The sequence below is a fragment of the Scomber scombrus genome, chromosome 7 (genome assembly GCF_963691925.1).
Source record: "Scomber scombrus chromosome 7, fScoSco1.1, whole genome shotgun sequence".
NCBI classification, from domain to species: Eukaryota; Metazoa; Chordata; class Actinopteri; order Scombriformes; family Scombridae; genus Scomber; species Scomber scombrus.
In genome coordinates, this window is record NC_084976.1 from 18296179 (window position 1) to 18322762 (window position 26584).

General features: G+C 41.1%; 1 protein-coding gene across 1 annotated transcript; it reads right to left on the reverse strand.

Moving 5' to 3' along the window:
• Positions 1-313: 313 nt before the first annotated feature.
• itga10 (integrin, alpha 10) lies at positions 314-24947 on the reverse strand. The gene is made up of 30 exons (XM_062423378.1): positions 24829-24947; positions 19631-19742; positions 19377-19486; positions 19206-19294; positions 16812-16926; positions 16583-16710; positions 15809-15957; positions 9970-10120; positions 7007-7172; positions 5386-5459; positions 5152-5296; positions 4496-4644; positions 4222-4365; positions 3809-4015; positions 3587-3717; positions 3162-3328; positions 2907-3049; positions 2701-2811; positions 2519-2604; positions 2275-2416; positions 2082-2174; positions 1889-1965; positions 1660-1749; positions 1483-1567; positions 1252-1365; positions 1071-1178; positions 858-971; positions 669-764; positions 468-581; positions 314-378 (listed from the first exon to the last, which is right to left on the reverse strand). Exons 1-30 carry the CDS (start codon positions 24878-24880, stop codon positions 325-327), a joined length of 3516 nt encoding a protein of 1171 aa, XP_062279362.1. The 5' UTR covers positions 24881-24947; the 3' UTR covers positions 314-324.
• Between the last annotated feature and the right edge of the window lie 1637 nt (positions 24948-26584).

The window sequence follows — 26584 nt, forward strand, 5'->3', positions numbered from 1 at the left end:
TCAAAACTGTAGGACAAACATTAAGATGAAGTGATTGTTTGAAATGTAAAACCATGAAAACATCTGTATATTAAATAGAAGAATTGTGGTTTAATACACTTTGTTTTTTCCTTAAAATTAAAAAAAGATTATTTACATAAGTGCTCCCAACCCTGGAAATAGTGGGTAGTGCATTTTTGTTGGACCCTCATGGTGCTCTCTTTGGTCCTGGAGGTCCCTGTTGTGTCTGTGTCTTGAGTCAGGTCCCAGGACTATCTCTGTGCCTGGAAAGAAGTGGACTCTGGTAGTCGTCATGAAATGACGTTGTGGCAGCAAAAGCTCGGCTCAGTCCTCATGGTTCTCATCCTCTCCTCTTTGTTTGCGTGTGAAGAACCCAAGCTGATGAAAAATGAGACTGAAATTGATATTCTGTCCATAACACTGATATTTTCTTAAAGAAATTGAAGTTAAGTTTAACATGAAAATACCTTCCATAGTATGAAGATGATAAGCGCCAATAGCAGCAAACCTCCAATGATGCTACCAATCAAAATCCACAGTGAGATGGGAATTGCTCGGCCCTTCAGCACCTCCAGTACAGTCTAGATGAAAAGAGAGACACAGGGAGAGATTAGAAAAAAATAAATGTTATTCCCAGTCTGCTGTTCTATATCCTGTAATAGTCTTACCTCTCTCCAGACTGTTCCTGTGCCCAGAGTGATGAGGTTAGTCTCCTGAGCTGCGAGGTGATGGACACCTATTATCCTTGCCGACTTGTATTTGGCCTACAGAAGGAGACACAGAAGTGATGAGCAATCTTTGTCTCATAGGGCAGATGAATCTGGCTGAAATGAGCTGTGTGCTGTTATGTATCTCACTTTTCTGAAAAAATCATCGTGAACTCTGCGGCTGACACGAATGATTGCAGTCTGGCCTTTCAGAAGTTGCTGGACTTCACACACAACCTCTGTACACCACGACCTGCTACAGTTCTAGACATGTGGATACACACACACACAAGCAAACCACACATTAATACATACGCTGATGCTGCACATTGTTCAGTAGCTGCTGTGCCGTCGGGGACTCACCAGTATGTCATTCTGCATCATGTCTTCAGGGTGGAGGGGTCGCACGTCTCTCTGTCTGGCCTTCAGCTGGGCCAGATCACTCAGCATGCTACAGTTCACTCCTGTAGCCTACGGAGCGATTCAGATTTGTCAGATATGATCTAACACAAAGAGCTACAAACACTGAAAAAGAGCTACTCACGTTGTATGAAAAGACATCAGTGACAGTCATGAAGACTCGGTCTCCTGCAGCCACAGAGGGCAGAAGTAGCCTCAGCTCCAGATTACTCACAGAGTAACAGCCGAGATTCTGCAGCTGCAAACACAAACAAACAATGTGCTAATTTTGCTTCGTCTTGTTTTTAGAGTGATTGCAAACCATTGACTTTATAGCTTCACAAAACTTGAAGCCAATGTGTTGCATTATCTTTACCCTGAGGTGAGTGTAGAACTCTGGTCCAATTGCTTCTGACACTGTCCGAGTGGGGTGAACCTCATATCGGTTCAAATTAGAGTCACTGCAGGACAAAAAAACAGCATGTAAATATACAAGAAAACACAAAAAAACAGAAGAGAGAAGCTAAAATATCCGTATACTGTACATACATACCTGCTAACAAATAGGTCTGGTTCATACTGAACAAAACTCTGCAGCTGAACATTGTTGTCCCCTAAAGTCTCCTCTCTCTCCACACTGTCACTGTAAGAGAACCCAATGGATAAACTGAGGAGCCTGACTGTGTCTTGTAGCTCCAAAATAAAATAAAAATTAGCGTTTATCATTGAAGTTTTCAGTATCTGTAAACTGTGCATGGTGTATGAAGACAATGCTGCTTTACCTGGCAGCAATGAGCTTCATCTGGACTCGATTATGCAGAGATGTGCAGCTGAACTCAAACTCCAACGTGAAGTTCACCTGCGTGCAAAGAAGAGAACGGTCTGCTGAAGTGACACATTTTACCTGGAGGAAGTAAAGTATGAGTTGGCCCAATCGAGAGAATGATGGAGCTATTTCCTCGGCAGTGAACCTACCTTTGACTGGGAGCGAAACACTGGATAGCTGACATTACACAAGTGGCTGTTGGTGCCAAGTGCTGTACACTCAATCTTAAAGTGGGCATCCTCCTACAATAAAAGAAGAGAGAGGCTGTGTGCATGTAGATACATGTCTAGGGTTTGTTTCACATGGTGCTGCATGTGTTAGGAGTATATGTTTGTGGTTTACCCTGATGCTGAGGCTGGAGAAGTGCAAGTTGCGTGAATAGTGCAGCGTCAGGCTGGTGTTGTAGGCGTTTTCCAGTCTGTTGTCAAGCTGCATCTCCACCGCCAGACGCCTACGAGGGCTGCGAATCACATAAGGCTTCTGTCTGTGGAGAAAACACAGTGAAAACTCACAGAAAATATAACAACTCATATTGTTAAATTAGTGTGAAAAGAAAAGAGGATAGTGGAAAGTCTCAGATCAGTACCTTGTGCCAAAGATGTTCATATCAGCCTGCAGCACCAGGTCTGTTGTGCACACGTCATCCTCACCACAGTCTTTAAAGAATGAGATCTGGAAGGGTATAAGAAGGAAAGCAAGCATGTTACACTGGGAACAGAGAAAATAAATGTGATGCAATAAGAAAGCTAGTAATCCACTCTCACTCACATATTTCTTGACAGTGGTTGGCCAGCCCTCATCCAACATCGGACCACTCTCTGTGTTGTTGATCTTAAACCTCAGTGAGAAGCTAATTGGACGGATGTAATCTGCTGTGTCCTGTGAAAGAAACAAATGTTAGTGAAGTTTCACTCAGTCTGCCCTGGTGTATGTGTTTGTGTTACAGTGTATGTGGTGTGCTTACAAACACTCACATAGACGTGGAAGGGCAGTTTGTAACAGACAGTCTGTCCTGTGTGCACTCGCACTGCCAGCTGAGTCTGTCGGTGGGAGCTGTCATCAAACAGGGCCCGTGCAGACAGCTTCCTGTCATCCAACATGGCCGACACCCACAGCTCTGGGAAGGAAAGCAGGTAGTCAGGACAGATGGTGAGTGCTGGAAAATTCCCTCATTTGCAGTTTATCATTGTAGAGAATTTGGAAGTTTACAAAAGAATGAAGAGTTGTACCAAAGCTGTTGCTGCGTGGTCCGGGGGAGCGGGAGACGGCTGTGAAGCAGGCGGTGGCATTGAGACACGCTGAGTCTCTGCCTCCCCTCTGGCAGGTTTTTTGAATGACATTGATGGAGTGCGGCTGGAAGGACAGACTCACATTGATCTGGACTATGCTTCGAGAGCTGGGGACAGAGGGGACAGTCAAGAATAAAGTAGAATTACATTTTTAGCCATGTGATTCTGCATAAATGTAGCAGCCAGTGAATGATTTCTAACCTAAAATTGAAGACTTTCTCTAATAAAAAAAAAGGAAATCATAGTTAGCTGAGTGATTAATTTAATCTTTTATCCAGTTAAATTCTCCCTTCAAATTTCTCTCAGTGATTGAAGCTATAAAATAAAATCAGTGGTAAAAATGCCCCTCTTTCCTCTCTACACACCTGAGCAGTACAGCGCTGCCTTGTGCTCCCACCGCCAAGTCTATTAGCTCATCTCCATCCAAGTCCAACCGAGCACTCAGACTGCGGCCAAAATACTGCAGGGAGGAGGAAATCAATGACCCCGGAATACGCTGAAAAGTTAAGAGAGAAAACAGAAGTCAGTTTGATTGAATTCTGAAATGCCTCAGTGAGCTTGTGGTTGTAAGAGAAAATGGCAAATACCTGTTTAAAATTATGGTTGATGTAAATACCATCACCGTGGTAGACATAGATTGCCCCTCTGTGTTCGTCCTCCAGTGGGGCCCCTACTAGCAGGTCTGTGAAGCCATCGTGGTTGAGGTCTGGAGCGGCTGCCAGTGCATAACCAAACCTGGCGTCCTGAGACTTTTCCTCTGACTTCAGAGTACCGTTAGATACAAACACCTCCTCCTGGGAGAAAAAGAAAGAAGAGGCAAGGAGGATGAAAGAGTTATAGGTAACAGGATATACTGCAGTGGGTTAAAAAGGGATATTATCAGTCTTTTGAGGAAAATTGTTACAAGGACCTAACAAGAATTTGATAAATGTTTTGTATTTTCATAATGATTGCATAATAATCCAGAATAAGCAGAATGACCATTAAATTGCTTTCTTACTCCGCTGAGAGTGTAGATGTAGACTCTACCGGCCTCCTTGTTTCCTGAGCCGAGGTACATTGGAGCTGCAACCAGAAGGACATCAGTGATGCCATCCTGGTCAATATCCAACCCACACACCTCGCTGCCATAATAAGATCCAATCTAAAAAACAGAAACATGTTATTTCAGCTAAGGCCAGTAGGGGGAGGCATTGCTTAAATCTTTGACTAATAGGATTCCCTCTGTTTTCTGCTCAAATAATTAAACACATACTAACGAGAGGGGACTCTACCTGTTCCCCATTGAGGGCCTGTACAATGTTGACATCGCCGTCATTACTGAGTTCAAACAGGATGACTTTGCCTTTGTGCTTGAACCGAGGAGCCCCGGCTACATACAGCCTCCTCCAGTCACCAACTATCACAGATGACACTGTGTAACCTGCACACACACACACACACCATCATCATCATCATCATCATCATCATCATCATCATCATCATCATCATCATCATTGTCATTATCATCATTAATATCACATTACAATTTTTACTACATTTACTACACATTTACTACAAACCAACTGTAGTTTCCAAGTTTCTAAGTGTAACCAAACTACCTGCTCTCACAGGTTGCGTTTAGAGTAACTATACCCGAGTGGAAAAGCGTTCAGTTAAATGAGGTGCACGTGCAGAGGGGTCTGTCAAAGAAACTGAAGGCTTCCATGTCAGAGATTTCCACCAACACATGAATGCACCACCATGGAAGACAGACGTTTCAAATTAGTCTATGTTATACCATGTAGTAACACATCATTCCAGGACACAACAATGTCTGTCCTTTATTCGGAGTAACCTTAATATGTGTTAACTTGGTTTCTGACTACACAGTAATCTGTGTTAGTAATGCACTTTGAACAATATGTTCAGTGGTGTAATATCTGGGTACCGAGATAAGCAGCGTGATTTTTGAGCTCCAGTGGGAACTCGCTCTCGAAAGCCTCTCTGGGTGGCATGATACGTCCGTTGGTCCCCTCCTTCAGCACTCCACCATCCCAGTCATAGGCACCCACCATCCCAAACAGAATGCCATCCTGAGAGAGAGAGCGGTGCAAGGATTAGATGCACAAATGAAAAGCAGACTCACTCAACAAACAGATGAACAACTACAGATCGGACTTACATCCAGTTTGTGCGTGGAGAAGCCAATCTGAGACATCTCCATGTGGAAAGTGCTTTCGTTGTAGCCCAGCGTGCCTGAGGGTGGACAGAAGTCAGTGCTCTTTATCATCATGTTTCTTTGCACACCTCCTCCCTTCCTTCCTCTCCCTCTCGGGACCAGATCTTGATGGCATCATTAGCACCCTCACTACCCCTGAAGACCACAGGTGGCAGAAATGCCTCACCCTTTCATTTCCTCCTGTCTCTTCCTCTCTAAGTTCCCTTAACATTTAGCAGTGGCATCACTTTTCATCAGCTTTTTCTCTCTTGTTCTATTGTGATAGTTGCTTTCTCTGCAGGAGAAACAGTTTATTTTTCACGCAAAAGCAATCCTAACTCACATCCTTTTATTTCATTTTCCTTTTCTTTCTCAGGCAGACTACCTCCAGTTTTGGTATCCTCATATTTCTTTCCTTATTTTTATTATTGGTCGATTAATTATTTAATTAACAAATTAAAACTTTCTTAATAAATGAAATAAATAAACAAAAGTATGATGAAGTGTTAATCACTTTGTAAGCAGGGAGCCAAATAAAAATGTTCATCATATTATATTTGTAATTTAAGTTCAGGATGAAGTTGTTTCCTATAATATGATAAAATAACTACTACTGCTAAATTCATTCATTATGAATTTATTATAATGATGACTTGATAAGAGTGCGCTGGTTGACATCAAAACATCTGTGCTTTAAAGGACATGTTCTCATTTTTTCAAATAGTCAGGAGCCCAAATGAACACTGAAACAGGCTTTTACTGGAATCATTCCTCCTGTTCATACTAACCATTAAATGATCCTTTCATAAAGCACTTCAAATATAAGTGATGGGGGACAAAATCTCCCTCGTTTAACACAAAAAGATATTCAAAAGTGTGTCTGAAGCAAGTAGTTACACTAATTTTAGTGTCAAATTCTCTCTTTTTGTTCCTCTCCTTCCACTGCAGCTGAACAGGAAAACACTGTCCATTGAGACACAAAGGGGGAATTTTATACTAAAAAAGACTTAACATGTGGAAGATAACCACTTGATATGACTAACCATCTCTTACATTGCAAGCACATTACGAAGGAATCGTTTAATAGACAGTATGAACTGGGGGAATGATAACAGCAAGCAAAACCTGTGTCAATATTCATTTGGGCACCTGACTATTGTTTTAAGATGGACTTGAAAAATTGTGGACCTATTCTTTAATGCAAAGAATTCGTGGTTTATGTTTATAACTTAAAATAGAATTTCCTGGTATTAATACAGGCTTACAATGACTTGAAATTAAAGAAACACTGTCACTTGGTCGGACGGTTGGACTGAAAATATCCAAACTAGATATAAAGCATACAATAAATGTCTGAATTTTTATGCTTTTGCTTTTTGTGACCAGCAGTATATGTCATCATGTGACAAAGCTATACATAAAACATGGTGGGTTGTTTTAAAGTTATCCCTACTTCAAATCATGTGGTTTTCAACAGCTGACGTCATTGCTGAGCTAAATAATGATCACTTGGCTTTCTTTCTTCTTCTTTTTTAAACCAGTGTATCTTTCATTCATCCTCAGCCTCCATCCTTCAACCACATACCTTCAAGAGTGAAGATGCGGTCTCCCAGGGCATCCACGATGTCATTGAGCGCTGCTTCATCGGTCACATTGAAAAAGTATTTGTCGTCAGGGTCACTGGCAATATACTTTATCTCTTTAATGAACGTCTCAGGGTCCTGCTGCCGACGGATGTAATGACCCAGAACCTGGAGCCCAGCATGGGAAAAAGAGAAAAAAAAGTTTTGAAAAAAGGAATAAATGAATAAACAGGTAAGACAACACCAATAAAACATTAAGGGATTAAGTTGGAAGCAAAAAAAAGGGGGATGAAAGCAAAAAACTGAGAGCATAAACACAGACTTTGGCATTTATCAGAGCAATTACTTCTCCATGTTCCAGAGGGACAGTGAAGATAGAGACATGATAGAGTCTGAGGGAAGAGAGAGCCAGCACCACCCCAGTGTAGAGACCCTGAAGTTTGCTGACAGGGTACAGCAGAATTCAAATGAAAATATACCCACTTTGCAGCTATGTCGCTGCCTTTGTAATTTACTAGTAATTAAGGAGTACCAAAAGGCAACAAATTGACTGGAAAGCATAAGAAGAGAGGAAATGGGAGCCACCAAAGACTTGTTAATGAAGAGCACAGACCTAGCTGAGAGATGAAAAGATGATGCAGAAGTGGCCTATGGCTTAACACCTGAAGTACAAATGAGAAAATTCCACTAAAGAAACCAAACCCAAAAAAGTCCCCCTGTGACTCCGGCTGCCAAGCAAACTAAGGAAATCCTCTGTTTTCAAAGGGTAGGAGACGGAGGGAGGGAGACTCGAAGAGGGGTGTAGTGTGTAACATGAAGATAATCTATGTATAAATATGTACATTAAGATTTTATAGACTGAGAAATTCTACTTAGGCTGACAACTGACTTTAACATAGTTATGAAAATAATAGAAAAGACAGAAAAGAGAAATGGGGATACGTCTTGTTAAAATGTAAAGCACATATCCAGGTTTCAGTGATTTATGGAAACAAAACTGTATTTGAATAAGTAAATGTAAGTGTAGATTACACCGCTCGGCATAAACTGCTCCCCCACAAACACACACTTCTACCTCCTGACTTGCACTGATGTAAAAAACACAGTCTGCAGTGACTGTGCTCTTGTTTTGAATGCTCTGCCCTCCCTTGTGAGCCATTTTCACTACTCACACAGACACAACCTACACACATTAGCAGCAGCAGCAACATGGAGAGCAACATCAAATCATGGCTGCTCTGTCAAGTGGTACTTACCTGTCATCACTTTGATTTTTCAGACAAACACTAGACCACAAAACCCACCTCTTTCTCTCTTCATCCAGTTTTGTTAGTTTCTCTTTAAATTCAGGGCTATGTTTACAGTCTGTGCTCTACCTCCTGCCTTTTTACTCTGGCTGTCTGCGACCTTGTCTTGAATTAAACTTTTGTTGACCTGGAATTCTGTTGTGCACATGTCAAACAGTTATAGTGGTTATTTAAGCAGTCCACTGTAATTTTACAATAACAACATGCTTTAACACAATTTACGGTTTGCTAAGCTTCAGCCTCTCCCTGCTGCTGCTTTATTTTCTCAGATATCCGTATCTGAAATTTCTACTTCCATCCCAATGCAACCGAGGTGAATGGAATTTCATCTCTAGTGCTCAAAGCATTGAAAAAATACATTTCACAAAAAATTCAACCACATATCAGTAATATATCTTTCCAGAAAACGTTGGACAATCCACAAACCTCACATGGAACAGTTTAACTCTGACTATTTATACAGGAGAAAGGGTTTTGGGCTATTTTTGCCTTTATTTTTTAGTGGAGAGTGCAGGAAATGGGGGTAGAAAGAGAGGTAGGCTACAGTATGACGACTAACAAAGGTCCACAGACAAAACCAAACCATGACTGTTGCCATTATGTGGTGTATCGCAACCAGTAAGCTGCGCCCCTGTTCTGACATTTTAAATGTAAATTTTGAATGCGTACAAAAAAGCGAACGAAGAATGTATGTTTTGCTGGTGTGGAATCAAAAATCTCAAAACTTATCAAAAATAAACATGGCTTAAAACTACAAGATGTAAGTGAGAAAACACATTATTTTGTAATTGACAATGTAGTTAATTTCCCAACATGTCCAGAATTATTAGAATTAGGAAGAAAAGCATTTTGTTGGGATCCGGATCATACACAACGGTCTGTTGTTCCAGAGGCAGGAGAAACATCCTGAGTACTATGGCTCCCATACATGAAATTCGAAAACGTGGTTAGCAACAAAGTACATGCAAACCACATAATTAAAAACATGTTTTAGATAGATTTTATACTTTACTAATAAAATATTATGATATTTCAAACCTCAGTTATCAACTATGCAAACATTGTGACTGCTAAGTTTTCAAAGCTAGACTAAACTTCTCCATCCAAAGCCTGCCAGCATATCTGATCTTCATGTATGTCTATAGTGCCACTCCTTCTCCACGTTGGTTCTAGTGGAGTCTTAAGGTTTCTCAGCTTCTCTTGTGGTGAAGGGAGAGGTCTGCAACCAGCCCTGCCACCAAAGTCTGTCTGCCCCACTGACACAAAAAACATTGCATCGCTCAGTGTGTTTCTGTCTGCTGAGGGGGGCGGGTGGGGCTGAAAAGGTAGCGTTTTTGTTCCCGCTTGGTTATTTTAGTTGACCCAAGGGGTTCATTTGGTACTGTTATTTTTGGGTAGAGTGGCGGTGGTATTGTGTGGTTGCTTGAGTGAAAGTATGGTCTTCGTACCAGTTTCTGTGTGAGGAATGTCAGGTATGCTTGACACACCCTGTTGATAATGTAGGTTAGTTGATTGTGTGTTTCCCACAATAGTTTTACTCTTTTCATAGTAGAAAAATCAAAATGAATTAACATTACGAGGCATACTCAAACTAAATTTCTCTTTATGGCAGAATGACCCACCATCGTATCTAGTGGGCTTCACTTGTACATACTCACAGCAATAGCGTATCTGGTGATGTTTCTGCTCGTGCATTCCACCAGAGCGTCTGGTAGCTCCTCCCCGTCATGTGACTCTCCGTCTGTCACTACGATCATCACCTTGGTGGCGCCCTCTCTCGCCCCACGCTCAGCACTGAATGCCTCCGTGCTACAAAGAAAAGAAAGAACACATTCTCATTCTGTCGTACTGCTTTACTAAAAACAAAAATCTTGAATCGAGGCAGACTAGCAAACTAGAGAGAATGAAAAATGAAGGAGAGAGTGCAAAATGAAAGGAGTGAAAGGGCCTGAGGGAGAGGGAGGATACCAGGCAGTTCCAGTCATTTGGTTTCCTAAAATATCAAATAAGCACCACCTATAAAATAATATACAATTTCAAGTGCTTCACTGAGAAAATGAATAGCTAGTGAAACACTGAGACATTGGATATGAGATCCCATCAAGTACGATATAAATGGTCCACATCACAACTGGACCATTCCACAACTATGTTTATCAGTCATACTTGACACACATACATTAGCTGCCAGTTGACTCTATTTGGTCATCGCATGCAGCATCCATGTGTCACTGCACACAGCGACCGCATCTCTGCATTCCCATCCGCTTTTGCCATGATACAGAGAGGAAACTTAAATGACAAACACACACGAACAGACCAAAGCCGCACCCTGTTTGTCTGCAGGAAACCTGTTCTCAGTAAGACCTGCTTTAAGCATTCAATGGGGTTGGTAAGCCTCAGACCAAAACACACACACACACACACACACACACACACACACACAAATGCATGCGCATACACACAGAACTGGGGAGAGTAGTCACTGCAAGTGAACTCAGTCATTTTCAGGCCTAACTCCAGCCCTTGCCTAAATATAACATTGTGGTCAGCCACAAGCAACTCAGAGTTAAAAACAACCGTTTCCCCCTATGCAGTCTGCAAATTACATAGGGTGCAGAGAGGAGAGAGGAAAAGAGAAGAGAGGAGTGGAAGGAAAATAAAGGAGACAAACAAATGTGATGAGTTAAAGATTTAATGATTTTGAAAGACGAGAAATGACATGTGGTAGAAAGGTAACCTACAAGAAGCCTGTAAAGAATGAAAAACTAGCTATAGAAGAGGGAGAGGAACAGAAATAACAACTGCAACAGCTGAAAAGGAGAAAAAGAGGTTGGGAATGCAACATGAAAGCACTAAAGGAATGATAAAATACACTAAATTGAAGCCAAACAACGGAGAAGTGCAAATCCTGCTCTGATGTGGTAAGATTGTGTGACTTATACAGTGAAGAAAACCTGAAGTAAGAGGGAGAAACAAAAGAAAAGAGGAGGGAAAAGAGAAATAAATGATGAAGAAATGAAAAGGCAGACATAAACAGGTAAAAAGTGAAGAAAGAATAAAAATGAAAGGCAGAAGGCACAGATTTATCAAGATGAAAGAAACAACAAGATGGGAAAGAGGGAAGGGGAGATGAAAGAAGAGAGAAAGTGAGTGGAGCTAATTGGGAGGCTGGATCGTATTTACAACCCATTTTATGGAGTCACAGCAGTGTGGTAATGACACAGTGCAGCGGTCTGTGTGTGTGTGTGTGTGTGTGTGTGTGTGTGTGTGTGTGTGTGTGTGTGTGTGTGTGTGTGTGTGCATGTGCGTGTGTGTGTGTGTGCGTGTGTGTTTGTGTGGGTGGGTGACTCTGTGTGTCTCAGACGGGTGGAGCAGTCTAAAATCAGTGGCTCATCCAATTGTAGATGGTTGTTTGATGTTGATGCAACAGTCTGCCATCTACTCTGCACTGCTATGGTAACTTCTGCAGTTCCTTACTGTCATTGACATGTCGACATTACACAGTGCCCTCCTGCACAGGAAGTGTCAAAATATACTTACTATTTTTGGTACCTGTCTGTGCGGCAGACTTTAAATCCAGTCATCCAGTGTTTGCGGTGTTCAGTGTGTGACTGCAGAGCTGCTTTGAATGCTTTGGGGCAAATTCAGGTCAAGTTTTAAATCCTTGAGGTAAAGTCCAAGTCAAGTTACGTCAACCTTTTATAAGCAAATTCAAGTCTTTTATTGTTTTTTGTCCAAAGCAACACTTTTTTTTGTCCACACGCGCATATTGTGAGCAATGTGGGGGTCAGTATATTTCTCAAGTTCCTCCTTTGAGAGCAACACTATTTTTTTTAAAGCTGAGATCAAGTCTTCTCCAAGCAGAGTATGGAGTTACTTTTGCATCTTTATTATGCCATCAAAATGAATAGGTTTTTCAAATTTGTGATCAAAATGTGAATCAAAAATGTTTGTTTGCAGATCCCAAAGTTTTGCTTGCTGTTGAGCTGAATTTTGTGGTGGGACCTACACTGAAAAATGTAATACACATATGTATTGGCCTCAAACAGAGTGACAGCTTGGCGACATCAGTTAGTAAATGAGAGAGGGAGGTTTGAAGTCCATGTAGAAGACAGGACGGGAGAGGAGGAGACAGATCATCAATTTGCAGGTATGTTTTCACAGAACTCAGTAATATCAAGTTGTTGATTTTGAACTGGTGCATGTAGATTGCTTTTGTTTACTGATCTGTGACGTTGTATTATTTTGCCAGCCTGTAACTGCTAGCTTAGCTCAAACCCATTACATGCAACATATCAGTTTCAGCCGAATCAGTGGACTTTTTATTCCTTTTTTTTAACAATGTCAAGTATTTCCTTTTCTTTTTTTATTTCCTGTATAAACATGAGTTGTGTCAATCTTCTCATACGGCTTAGTAAAAGTGTATTTCCCAAAATGTCAATCTATGCCTTCTCAAAATATTCCATAATCAACCTGTGTGGCCATACCTCCATGTTGTGTTGTTGGTCATTTCATTTCCTTTTACTTAGTTTATAATTTTATTGTTGTATATATATATATGTTATAATTGCATTTTAGGGTCTTTTTATTTAGTTTTTTTATTTTATTGTTGTATATATTTGTTTTGTTTGTTTGTTTTTTTCTATATCACTATTTTTTGAGCTGCTGTACCAATTAATTTTCCCCACTGTGGGATCAATAAATGTATCTTTATCTTTTTTATCTTTATGTTCACAGTTCTTACTGTAATATTAATTAATACTGTAATCCCTGTCATTTGTTCTTAAGCTTTTTTTCGACTTGGGTGTCTTCACTCATCAATACAATTTTATGTCATTTGTGTGTCAAGTTATTTGGTGAGTTTATTTTCTACTGACTTGGGTGAGCTAAAACTACAATTATTTCACCATCTTCCCAGAAGTCCCAGACTGTCAAGTCTCTAGTAATTTGGACTATGCAGTGCAGTCATGAAGTCAACTTTTGGGTCCTCGTTTTCGTGACCGAAGTGCAACTCGAGAACAAGTCTCTAGAGAGCTAGAGAGGATGTTTTGCATGTCTCCTGTTCTTTTAGGGCCTATTTTAGCTAAGTTCTAGAGTTTAGGGGTAAGTATATAATAAGGACATGGTTAGGGTAAAGGTTAAAGGTCAAACATGCGGTAGCAAGGGTTAAAGTTGAAAGTTGAAGCTTGTGGGTAAGGGAATGAATGCAGTCAATGTTGACCTTTTAAGTATAGAAATAAAGACATGACTATGCTTGAGTGGCTGTGAGTGTAAATGAGCGAGCTCCTGTGTGTGTGTGTGTAGGTGTTCAGCAGTGCCTATGTGTACTGTACGTGTCGGTGTGTATATTTTTACAGCTGTAGGAGTGCTACTTGGCTGACCAGGCTGGGTCAGACTGTGCCACACCTGCAGCCTTGCTGAGCCAGCAGCCAGCTAGTCCAGCTCAGCTAATCTCGCTGTTTTCCTACCCCATCACTTTCCTGCCCTGTGCCAACCCTGCTATCTCTCCATCTGTGTGTGTATGTGTGAGTGAGAGTGCATATGTTTAAATAAACTGATAAACTTGATATCAAATTAAAGCTGAAATTAAATTCAAATTAAATCTTCTTTTTTCTGTAATGAGTACCGATGAATCTATTGATGGTGTTTTCACCATCCGACAAGGAAAGGTAGCAACAGTAAAAGGTACAGAGTGGAGAGAGTGTGTAGTAAGGTTGTCTGGATTTCCCGTCACTGATGTTTTAAGACCACATTTACACTATTTTACTGGCTCCATTTTCCAGTGACTGCTTTTCAACTACCTTTAAAGTGTTCCTCTAAACCTCTCTAATTTTTACCTTTAAATGTACCAGAAAACAGGAACTAATTATCTGTGTGTGCCTGTGTGTTGTGTGCCTGTGTGTGTTTGTGTGTGTGCGTGTGCATGTGCGTGTGCGTGTGAGTGCGTGTGTGTGTGCGTGTGTGTGCAGAAGTTGAACACCTCTCCAACAGACACATTCCAAGATGGAGGTCATGGCCACACATCAGGCCTGGGTGTGGTGCTCTATGTGGGTATGACTTTAATAAAGCAGGAATTTTATTTTTGTTATCTAAAAAGATATTTTAAGACTAAGAGGTTTGCACTCAGTCACTCACCCTCAACCTATAGAGCTGTTTCTTTAGACTTGGGTTACCGGCTGAGACACCCCCAACATATTTTATTAAGACAAGTCATGAAGGTGATGACAGACTGTGTAACAATATGGTCAGGAGTAAGTTAAAGGAGCGTTCTAAAGATAGTTTACACATTTTATCATGATTTTATCATCTATATATTGCTCGTAGTAACTGTGGATAAGATTATTTGCACTTCCAAAAACACTATACAGACATATGAATAACATAATTCACTTAAACTTCAACAGATTTGGGGGCCCCACTAGACACTGTAAACATTACATTGACATATTATTAGGTTTTTTAGGGCAAATATGTTCTCAAACTGTTGCTTATTTACACATCTAACAGATACAAAGCAACATTAGCAGTCATTTGCAGTGGTGTTTGTTGTGTCTACCTATTAAAGTCCATATTTACCCCATATTAGTCCCCTTTCAGCTCAATTCTGGTCTTCTTTAACTCCTAATGCAGAAATCTGTCTCTTTAGCAGCTAAATGCTTGACTGTGAATGTTAAATGGATTGCACTTACATAACACTTTTCTAATCTTCCGACCACTCAAAGCACTTTACAATACATGTCAAAATTCACACTCCTTTCACGCACATATTCATGCTGATGGCTGAGGCTGCCATGCAAGGTATCAACTTGTTCTTCTGGATCTCATTTAATGGAACATTTACACACTCACACACCAGTGGCGCAGCCATCAGGAGCACTTTGGGGTTCAGCATCATGCCTAGGGACACTTCGACATGTGGACAGGTGGAGCCGGGGATTGAACCACCTATTTTCCTATGTTCTGTGTTCAGCTGCTAGTTGCTAACCTTGTCTGCTCTTGTGTGCTTTGCTGGTAGAGCGCACAGCATTTTAGGACCATTGAAACAGCTGCCTTCATACACAGCATCTGGAAACATGTTTGATGAGAATTTGGTGAGAGTGAACCAAAACAGCTAAATTGTGGGCCATTAAACCAAAACAATAATATAAAAGACACTAAAAAGCTGTGTAAAGCTTCGTGGGACTGTGGACATAAAATATTGATTAAAACAGCTTTAAGTACTCCATGTTACATTGTTAAATCTAAAAAATTGTCTGACACTAAGTCTGACGCTATGTTATAAATCAAAAGCAGCCTGATGGGATTATCCTGGAGTATATCATTAGAAAGAGGCACAGACTAAAGAACACAGAAATGATTGTCATTACAACTATAAATTATACAATGATATATTTAGAGAAAACCTCTAAGAATGTTACACAAATGTCTAAACAGCCAGATAGTTTCCAGCGAGCAAGCCAATAAGAGTGAGGTAACAGTGATTGACAAGCCTACCAGGCCATTTGGATGGCATATGCAGTGCGCGTCTCTCGTCCCTCCTGCCGGCTGATGTTCTTGGCGGCCTCGACCACCTCCTGTGTGGTCTGGTAGTCTTTCAGGGACCACTCGTGGACTGCTACCTCGCCATACTGCAGTATACCAACCTGAATATACATGCACGAACACGCACATTAACACACAAGCATTGCAATAATGCCACATGTTCACGATTGAGCTGGCACGTAGTTGTGGAAAGCAACATCTGAGACTTGTGTTTCTGGGTAGAGCTATCTCTTTAAGTACCAATCGAGCTCTTAAAGCAAACACTGCACTTGGGGAATTTTTGAATTCATTCAAAAACCAGAGGTATTTCCTCTTCACCTCACATTGCCTGCTACCCCTCACCCCCCACCACCCTCCCTTTTCAAGACCCAAACCCCCTCTCACTCCTCTTGTTGTTTAGCCCAGAATAATGTCCCCTGATCCACTTCAACCCTCCTCCTCAACCTCAAGCGAGCCTGGCTCATGTCCCTTTACATTACTAGAGCAATTCATTCTGTTCATATTTGCCAACTGATTCTTTACATTTGTCATTCTGAGCATGTTTTCACTCAAAGCTTGTCTCACTGCTCACACTTTGCACGCAAACCCCAGCCCTGCTCTGGGCAGCAAAGGGGGGTCGAGAGATTTAAGTGGGAGATGAAACTCAATTTCAAACCCACAAGTTTCCATTACTAATGTAAATAATATTTAAAGGCAGTGCAAATACACATTGATTTGGAGTTTTACCTGCATCTGGTCTGAGCTGATGTGGAACTTGCTGAGAATGTTGCTGAGGAAGTTCTGGACCTCATACCAGGGGTAGATACTGTTGGAGCCATCCAGTACGATTATGATGTCCATGTATGTGGAGCATCCTGGCACATGTGGGAGTTTAAAAATATTTGGTTGGCTACATCAGGCCTGTGTAACATGTGTCTTTGCCTCAGTGTGTGTTTGTGTGCAAACATATTATTACTTTGTGCTGTTGGAGCGATGGTCTTTCTTGGTTCTAGATCATCACTGACGGAGGCACAGATGCCGGTGCTGAACATAGACGTACCGCACTCTTGGGACCACAGAGGGGCACATGCCTGCCAAAACACACATGCACACCAATTCATCAGCATCTGTTTTTCAGGAGCGTCAACAGTCAATTTGTGCAGTTTATATTTTCAAGTATTTGAGTTTGTCTGACTGTTATGAAAGGTTTTGAGCATGTAGATAAATGTGGCTGGGTGACCCACGTATAGACACTGACAAAAAGACTAAACGAGAGCAGGCAAGGAGCAAAGAGAAAACAAGTCATGAGAGGGAGTAAGTCATGGAAAAACTACAATAGTGTGGTTTGGGGGACAGAAGAATAAGGGGGGGGGACTATTGTTGACATGTTGGCAGTCACTGTTGTCATGAGTGGTTTAACAGAGCTGGAACACCAGACCAGTAAAGCAATTTAAATCTGATTGTGCTAAATGAAGGAGGGCGGGTGTGGGGCCGAGTGGGGTGGTGGTGGTGGGGTATCACATTAAAATATTTCTGTCTTCAAAGTATGCCGTTTATTTGGGTTTCATACCAAGAGGAAGGAATAAGGGGGAGAGTGCGGAGAGAGGAGAGCTGCCGGAAAGATAAAAGAGAAACTTATGCACAGAGCTGAGAGACAAAACAGCTCGGAGACTGAAAGTGGGGTGAAATGGGGGAATAATGAGAGAAAGAGAAACATCCTGGTTTTGCTCGCCCTGTCATTACAGATGGGTCTATCCAAAGGCACACAGACAGGCAGAGAAGAAGGGATGGAGAGATTGATGAGAAAAAGGAATGAGGGAAAAGATGGAGAAAAGTGAGAGAGGTGCTATGGCTTTTGGTAGGTCTGTCATTAACAAAGGGCCGGAGACGCATTCCGTTCCTGTTATAGACCTGACCACTGGGGTTAAGATAAACACACACACACACACTCTCTCTCTCTCTCTCTCTCTCTCTCTCTCTCTCTCTCTCTCTCTCTCTCTCTCTCCCTCTCTCTCTCTCTCTCTCTCTAAAGCTACGTTGGCTAGCGTTCGTGAACTGTACACGACTCCACACCCGAAGTAGCAGTAAAAACCTGGCAGACACAAGAACACGCAAGCACACTTTCTTAACACACACCCACACACACACATACTAACACACACACATAGACTCAAACACAAACAGAATCCTGAACACACTTACTTACGCACACTCAAGCACACACAGTATTTTTTCTGTAACCCAGAAGCCTCTGAACTGGAGAAATCAGGATTAGACAGCAACAGCAATACAAGTATAAGTGTGTGTGTCAATCAGAGCAGTAGAATTAAGACTTTACTGCACTGACATTTGACTTTTTTACTTTGGCATGAGAACTAAAACATTCAGTCCCTGGTACATTCACAAAAATGGAACATAAATAAGATGCAATGCAAAGACACACTTTTTGCATATTTAATTACTCACCCTATGCTTTGAAAGTATCGTTTAGTCAACTGACATTATTATGTGAATGCATAATATGTTCACTGTTGATATTTGTCATCTAGGCTCTGATCTCTTCACTCCCGTCAAGGAAACATCAGCACAGCAGGGAGTGGGGAGTGACGATAATTACTTCCCCCCAAAGGGACTGTAGACTCAGAGCCTCCAGGTGGAAGCCAGGGGGACAAGGGGAAATGGCTTTTGAGAAGCTATATGAACTAGAGCCGTAACGATTAATCAAGTAGATTTGATTTGATTTGACTGATCAACAAAAAAATTATCTTATTCTGATGTCTATTGATCATTTATTTCTCCTTTAATCATCTATTAAGATAACTACAAAAAAGGGTGCTTTGGATATATGTTGCAGTAGAGGAAGTATGACAGAAGAGTGTAGCAGTGAACTCAGGTTGACTTTCTGAGATAGCTTAAATGGGGGGCTTTGTTTTATTTATCTAAAAAACACTATTTACCACATTGTTGAAAGGAAAGCGTCCTAAAGCCATGACCTTTTAATTGTGGACATTCAGTACTTACCTTACTTTAACATGTATTTCGCTTCTGAAGATTTGGGACTTGACTTAAGTTATTCCCAAATGATTTTAAACATCTCTGATGCATAGTTAGGTAAATAATCAGTCTCTGTGCAGGACTTTGTAAATCTGCGTATGAATCTCAACAAGGTATCCAGGAAGTGAGGGATCAACGAACCACACGTGGTTACATCTTAAGTAAAATAAAAACACACCAACGGTGCTGATTCACTCATATTCTGTCAAACAAACACCACCTGGTCTCACCACATCCCTTCCAGCTCCCACACACAACCCCAGTAGCCACATGGCAAAAATAAAAAGCCTTGTTTTGCAGAGTGGAGGCGACATACCAGGAAGCCATCAGGTGAGTCTGGCGTGAGAGTCATTCCCAGGTGAGAATTCCTCAGGTTTTTAGATACGTTCTGGAGAGCAGATTCACCTGACAGATAGATAGACCAGTTTAGCATCAGGTACCAAATAAATTTGATGTATACATTTTCAGGGTAATCCCTGTCTCTTACCTAGATTCACTTTGATGCAATTTGAGTTCTTCTCCTCCCCCACAACACATTTGTACACATCTCCTTTCCTGTTGTTGGGCGGCCCGTCCCAGGGAGCACCGACCAGCATTCTTCAACAGAGTAACATTTTGCCGGTCTATTATTATCAAAAAATCATCTTGCATCCAATTTCGAGTAAGAAGTATGACTGTTTAATTATTTGTGTCACTTTCTTTGTCTCTCTTTCACACACACATTCTCACACACAAACTTACGATTTCTCTCCATCTGATTCATGCTGTAAAACAGAGAAGCCAAACAGAGCATCCTCTGGACCAGTGAAAATGCGTGGATGCTTTACATCTATGTTGAAACACTGACACAACCCTGGAAGACATAACAAAAAGATTATTAAACAGATGACAAAAAAAGACAAGTTTATATTAACAATTAGCACACATAATTGGTGTTCCCTTAAAACTCAATGACCAGTGGATCAGTGATTAAAAACTCATGCACTACAGTCAAACTTTGTTCAATCCCACATAACCTTATTCAAAAATTATAGTGAAGACCCTTAAGTTTCCAAAGGTACCAAATCAATTACACAAAATTTTGCGGAAATGTGTACAAATTGATTTCTAAGACATTTCCAAGTCCTGGACATTTGGACACTTAACAAACACAGATTCTTATATTTCACTCACTGTATACCACATATAGTTTCAGTAAGAAGTTGGAACAAGCCAATACAGAATGTATACAGTATGTGACACCTTGACCTTAGAGCTACTTTTTAGAACTGGATGTTAAAGGGTTTAAAAAGTACTCAAAATTGAAAGTAATTGGCAAAAACAATATTTATCGGCCGTTAAAATCTGTAAAAACCATGCAAAACATGGAGCAGGAGACTGTGAGTAAACAACTGTAGTAACTACAGTAACAACAGTGCAGTCAGATAATTATTTTTCCTCTCAGTTTTGGGAGAGGGAGTTGGGAGGGGGTTAGAAGATGGATAAACAGAGTGACCAAAGGCAACCTCTGAGGAAAAAGGGAGTTCAGTCTAAGGGGAGAGAGAGAGAGGAAAGGGGAGAGAAGAGGCAAGGCAGGGAAGGGTGTGGGTTAGAAAAACTATGGAGTATAGTGAGCCTCCTGTTATGACACACAAGCCTGCCCTTCATACAGAGAGAGAGAGGTAAGGGAGACACAGAGAGGACAGAGAGCTGCAACATGGTAGTCAGACAGTTACTGAGTTGTGAGCATTTATGTCTAAACTGGAGCGTGAAAACACACCCCAACTGGCAACATGAGTGAAACTGAACGTAATTTTTCACAACCTACAGGGAAAGCCTAAATAACACCAGAGAAAATATATAAAGTTAAATTATTGTACAACTACATAAATGTTTCCTGGCAGGTTATAAGTGAAACTGAATTAATTATTGTAGTAAATGAGGACATATCTGTGATACATTTAGGGTTAATTAACTGGACCAAGGTGAAATTTGTAGGTATGTTTACCAGCTGTTTAATGTGCTGCAGTTTAATAGCTAATTAGCTAATCAGCTTAATTAATCTAGCCTGCTAACTGATGTCAGTGCACCTTTCCCCGCTGAATGTTTGTTTGGTTCAGCAAGCTGAGGAGCATGACAAAACATGTGTTCATGTGTGTAAGTCAGAAAAGAAGGACACTTTAGCAGGGCAGCTAATGTGGTTTGCTGTTCAGAGTCTGTGGCTCTTGTGTTGTGTAGCAGGATGCTGCCAGGCTCAGTGTGACCGTCTGCTCTGCTTATGGTCTAGATTTGATTTGCTGTATCGAAGGAGACTGCAGCTATGTAGGCAGATGATGGAGTAATATTTTATTAAAAAAATATTGGGGGACACCATCACGAAATCAAAGAAGATATACATCTCTCACAGGAGACCACAGGATCCACATTATTTCCTTTTTGAGTAGAAGTGTTTGCTGCTGTTGTCAGCAGCCATAAAGAAGTAGACTATCTTAGCTACAGAACTTCACCTAAATTAAATCTTTATCTTTTATCTTTATCTTTATTTCAGTCTCAGAAACACTGTGCTACTCTTGACAGTTGGTATTTAAATTGTCCCATTTGTGTATCTACTGTATGTTATTTGTTGCCCTGAAAAGCAGGGGGTGATGAATGTGTTTTGTTAAAGGGGGAGTTTCAAAATAAATGACAATTTAGCAGCATCCAGGGCAGCAAATCCACAGTAACTCTCCTACTGTACATAACATAGTGACTTCAACAGAGAAAAGTAGTCCAGGAACAGGAACAGGGCCAGAATACTGCTGCAGTGATTATACACCAGCTACTCACACACTTGTGTACTGATACTTTCTCACAAATACACACTGGCTCACACAGACAGTAACCTCAGCCAGGCCAATCAGAGGGGGCTTCCACTTGGCTTTGAGAGGGAAACTAGATATGTTCGCTGTTTCTGTTCCATCTCTGCTCCAGTCTCTCTCACATACTGTAATTTCTTTTACCTGCTCTTTCACTTTTCCTTGCAGCTGTTTTTGTCAGTCATGTTTTCTTCTGTTTCTTGCAATGAAAATGACTGGCCATAGTGGGAGTGTCTGCATCATCTCCTGGCCAACTATAAAGACAAACTGCAGCTTCCAACTACTTTCTGCTCATCTTGCAGATCTGTGTGAGCTTCCCGTACTTCTACATCCAAACCTCAAGTGATTCTGATGAGTTTGAGCCATCTCTCTGATTCTACGCAGATGTTTAATACACCAATGGGAACAGTGCGTAGGCAAGTATAGGAGTAATTCTCAACACTAAAGCTTCAATTTTTATGGCCACAAAGAATAAAATCCATCTATCCAGCCTTGTTTTAACAAGTTATTCTCTCCCATTCTCTCCCACCAGAGCTCAATCGCACTTGGTGCTGTAAAAACGTCTGTCTTTTCTTGTGGCGGCATTGCCCACCCTCTCCGATTCCAAATTTCTTTCCACAACAAACCAGGCCTCTGATAACCACCCCATGCTACTGATTTTCTCCTTCATCCTCCCATTTCACTCATTCTCTCATAAACCATAAATTTCCCCTTTCTTTTTTTACCCCCTCTCCTATAACACATATATAAACACACACAAGCACTGTAACTCTACCACAAGGCCCCCCCTTGCTCTCCTCAGTCCCTCTGATTCCCCCAAACGGTGCCATCATTCCGTTTTCCCTCTGCTATCCTCTCTATTCTGGTTCCATTTTCATTTGGGTTTATATATGACACTGTACCGCAGCCCGTCTGACCACCCATCACCATGACAACTGGCTGCAAACATTTATCAAGCCAAACTGGGTCCAGATTGTCTCAACCACATGTTCGTCTCTGGGCGCTACCGCCGCTGCTGGATGTGTATGGTTGTTTTTGAGTTTCAATGCCTATATGTACATTAACTTAACACTACAATGTTTTGGAAACTAGAAAAAATACCAGAACTTACAGCAATGCACAGACAGTGATGTGAGTTGTTTTAACTGGACTAACATAAATGATTCTGGTTTTCTGTCTTTTTGATTGACGTCCCTTGACTTTAGCACCTTTGTGAAATGTCCTGCAGTACAGATGGACTGTCTGTTTCTATCATCTTTATTAAACTGACTCACAATGTTTCCCATGCATCCCCCTCATTCACCTCTTCTCACCCTATTTCACAGATTTTCTCTCCATTATCTCGATCGTGTTCTGTTCTCATCTCTGTCACCCTCTCGTGGGGAATGGGGGTGGACGAAGAGGAAGAGGGGGGAGTAGAAATGAATTGTAGCAAATGATGGGAGGGTAAAAAATAAAATAAAAAACAGAAGAGGGAAGATAGCTGGGAGAATAATAGCAAGAATGTATGAATGGCCACACATGAAAAACACGCACATGTACACACACACCTGTGTTCGACATCTCAGTAAAGCATAGAAGAGTGTAACAGAGATGGGATGCCTGCTGACCACATCAGGGGAGCTCTGCTGAAACCATTAACATTACACACATACTCACTCACCTACATGTTTCTGTATGACACAAGTTCAACCCAGAAAACTCTCACACACATGCAAGAACACTTATGCACACACATAAGCTACAACACAAACTAAACGCAGTGAAAAAGTTAAGTTATGCTTGATTTAAACAGATAATGGGGGGTAATCTGTAGCGCCTGCAACATTTGGCAGCTGGCATGTGTTAATAAGTTGCTGTGTATGTGTTTATATGTGTGTGGTGTCAGTGAACTCAACACTTCCTTAGCTTCTGGACCAGAAGCATTTTGCATTGCATGAAAACTAGCACCATGTACAGTGTATAATTGCGCTCTAGTTTACAATCTAAAATGTGGCACCAATGCCAACATCTCAATCTACAGATTAACTATAGATTAGAGTCTGTGTGTGAGATTGAGAGCAGGTAACATGCCTTGCACGACATAATCTCTCAGCCTATTGATCTCAATTTATTTCATGGCTGCGTGCAGTTAAACCGCTGCTTATCTGCTGTATAAACACTCAGTTTTGGAAGACAACAATGGTCTTTTTCTTCGGTTTCTTGCCGGTTAGCAGGAATGACTCAATGAGGTGTGTGAGCACACAGCAAACATGAGTACCATAGGGGACCTGATGTTCATGCTCCATGGAGAAACACACACACATGGTGGAGACACCTTATTAGGGGGAACTTTAGACATCAAGTCTAAGAGATGGAAATGGCTGATAGGGCCGCTGAGGTTGAGTTACGCAGCTGCCATGGTCATAACATGTCAGCTGTAAGAGGAGATGAACCAGTAACCTTTTGGCAAAGGATATATGCAAGTATCCCTGATGGATCCCAACAGTAAACATTTTCTGGTAGCTGCAGGACTCCAGTGCAAATGAAATATTTCCTCTTTACCGACATCACTGATAAATTTAGTGAAGACCCGGACATTGAACCAGGAACCGTCAGTTTCTTGGATCCACGCACAACTTCCTCTGCCTTTGATCTGTTTGGCAAATGCAGTTTGGCCATATGTTATAATATGCATTCTCTGTTGCTGTCCTCCTTACAATCATGTTAGGAATGTCTTCATGGTCAGTCGCTTACTGTCACACAGAACAAAGCTCTCTGGGACTCAGGAAGGCACGTGTGATGCTATTATTCACACATGCCTGTCTGTTAAAGTGCAAAAGTTGAGAGGGGTTAATGTCCATATCACCCAGTGAAGAAGTGAAGGAGGGCAGGAGAGCAAATGGGCAGTGAAGACGCATCAATCATGGACATGATGTTGACTTTACAAAGTTCACAATTTAGGCTTTAGGGTCAGTGCATGAACAATTTGCCAATAATCATTCATTAGTTTCATCTTATTTTAAACATGTTTAACAAAAAATGAACTTTGGAAATGTAAAAAAATTAATAAAAGTAAAATCAAATCCCAAATTCTACTGAAAAACTGGCTAAGTTAGTTCTTACCTTTAAGAAAGAGGATGAACTCCAGGCACAACAGGTATTTACGCAGCTCCATTTATGAAAACGAATGAAAGAAGAGTCTCTGCTCTATTTTTTCTCTGTTTACAAAGTGGTCTCTCCTGAGCTGGTGGAAATGCAGTGCATCGGCGTCCACGACACAAACACACCTTTTCAGCTCTCCCAACTTTCCCCCAGAGATGCGTAAATTCCGGTCAAACGGCGCTGCAGTGGCATGTCTGCTGTGTGTGTGTGTTCGGAAGGGTTGGCTCACTTCAGGACTGGTTCGTTTAAAAGCAGTCTCGAGTTATTAAATAGAGATAAAACATTTCAAATATATATTCGACACGAGCATTGTTTTCCGTGGTTTTGTTTTTTGCGCTTCTCAAAGTCTCAGTAGATATATTTCAATGATAGAACAGAAGATACGTTGTATTGTCGCGTAAGACTAGTGAAAAAAACGTAATTGACTCCTCAGTGACCCATGTTTTGTCCGTGAAAATCCTGCACCTGTCCCATATACAAGGGGCCACAGTTCAGTCATTAAACCATAACTAATGTGTAAAACAGTCCGTCAGCGCCGCTCCTGACTCCGGAGCGCGTCTCTGAAAATCAAGCTCCCCCGCAGAACAGAAACTCCGCTCATCAAGCCAGAAGTTTGGCATGCACTGTTGTGCGCTGTCCCTCTAACAACAGGGTGTCCATGATCCTCCGCTGATTTTCTTAATTAGAATAATAGCAAGGCAGTTGTTTCCCGTGAGTTTCTGTCGATGTAAATATGTGCCCCTAGTAGCGGATATGGCTCACTTAGAAATGAAAGAGCGCATTTATCCTCAGAGCTGCCCTCCCTCCCTCCCTCCCTCCATCAGTCCTCCTCCATCCACCAGACTCCTCTCTGAGCGCCAGGTTCATATTGACAAACCTCAAAACCCACATCTCTCTCTCTCTCTCTCTCTCTCTCTCTCTCTCTCTCTCTCTCTCTCTCTCTCTCTCTCTCTCTCTCTCTCTCACACACACACACACACACACACACACACACACACACACACACACACACACACACACACACACACACTCACTCTTCAAAAACACACAGAAGATTTTCACTCTCTCAAAATCTTTTAGTTTGCTAACTACATTTCTGACTTGACTTTAAGATCTTTCTTACATGGAACTCTTTATAAACTGTTTGTAAGTTAGATTAAATGCTTTATTAATGGTTAATTCAATATTTTGAGTAGGCATGTTTATAGACCCTGGCTTATGGGTTATGAATAAGCCATTAATAAAAGCGTCCATGTTTTTTAAGTTGACCAAGAATCAGTGAGTATTAACCCTAGAGGTGTAATACTGGAATGCAGTACCAGCCTTTTATTCAAATGATACAAACTCAGACTCACATAAAGGAAACAGGGCTGAATATGTCACCAAAGGCTCTGTTGTGGGGGACATTTTTCTGGCATGTGTTCTGTCTTATTGTATTTTAGCTTATTTTTATTTTCTATTGTATTTCATTATTTTGATATCTATGGTCAAAATAACTAAATAATAATTAATAATTATATCTTAATGCTTTTTATACATAAAGGAATTTGAATTGCCTTGTTGTTGAAATGTGCTATAAACTTGCCTGGGAAAGGAGCAATCAGTCTTATTTGTTCCTGTGCAAATTAAAAATGTCTTCTGTAAAACAGGTCTATGAATTTGATAAAGAAAACTGGTGCCCTGATACTGACAAGACTATCAAGATTCAGGTAAGCAA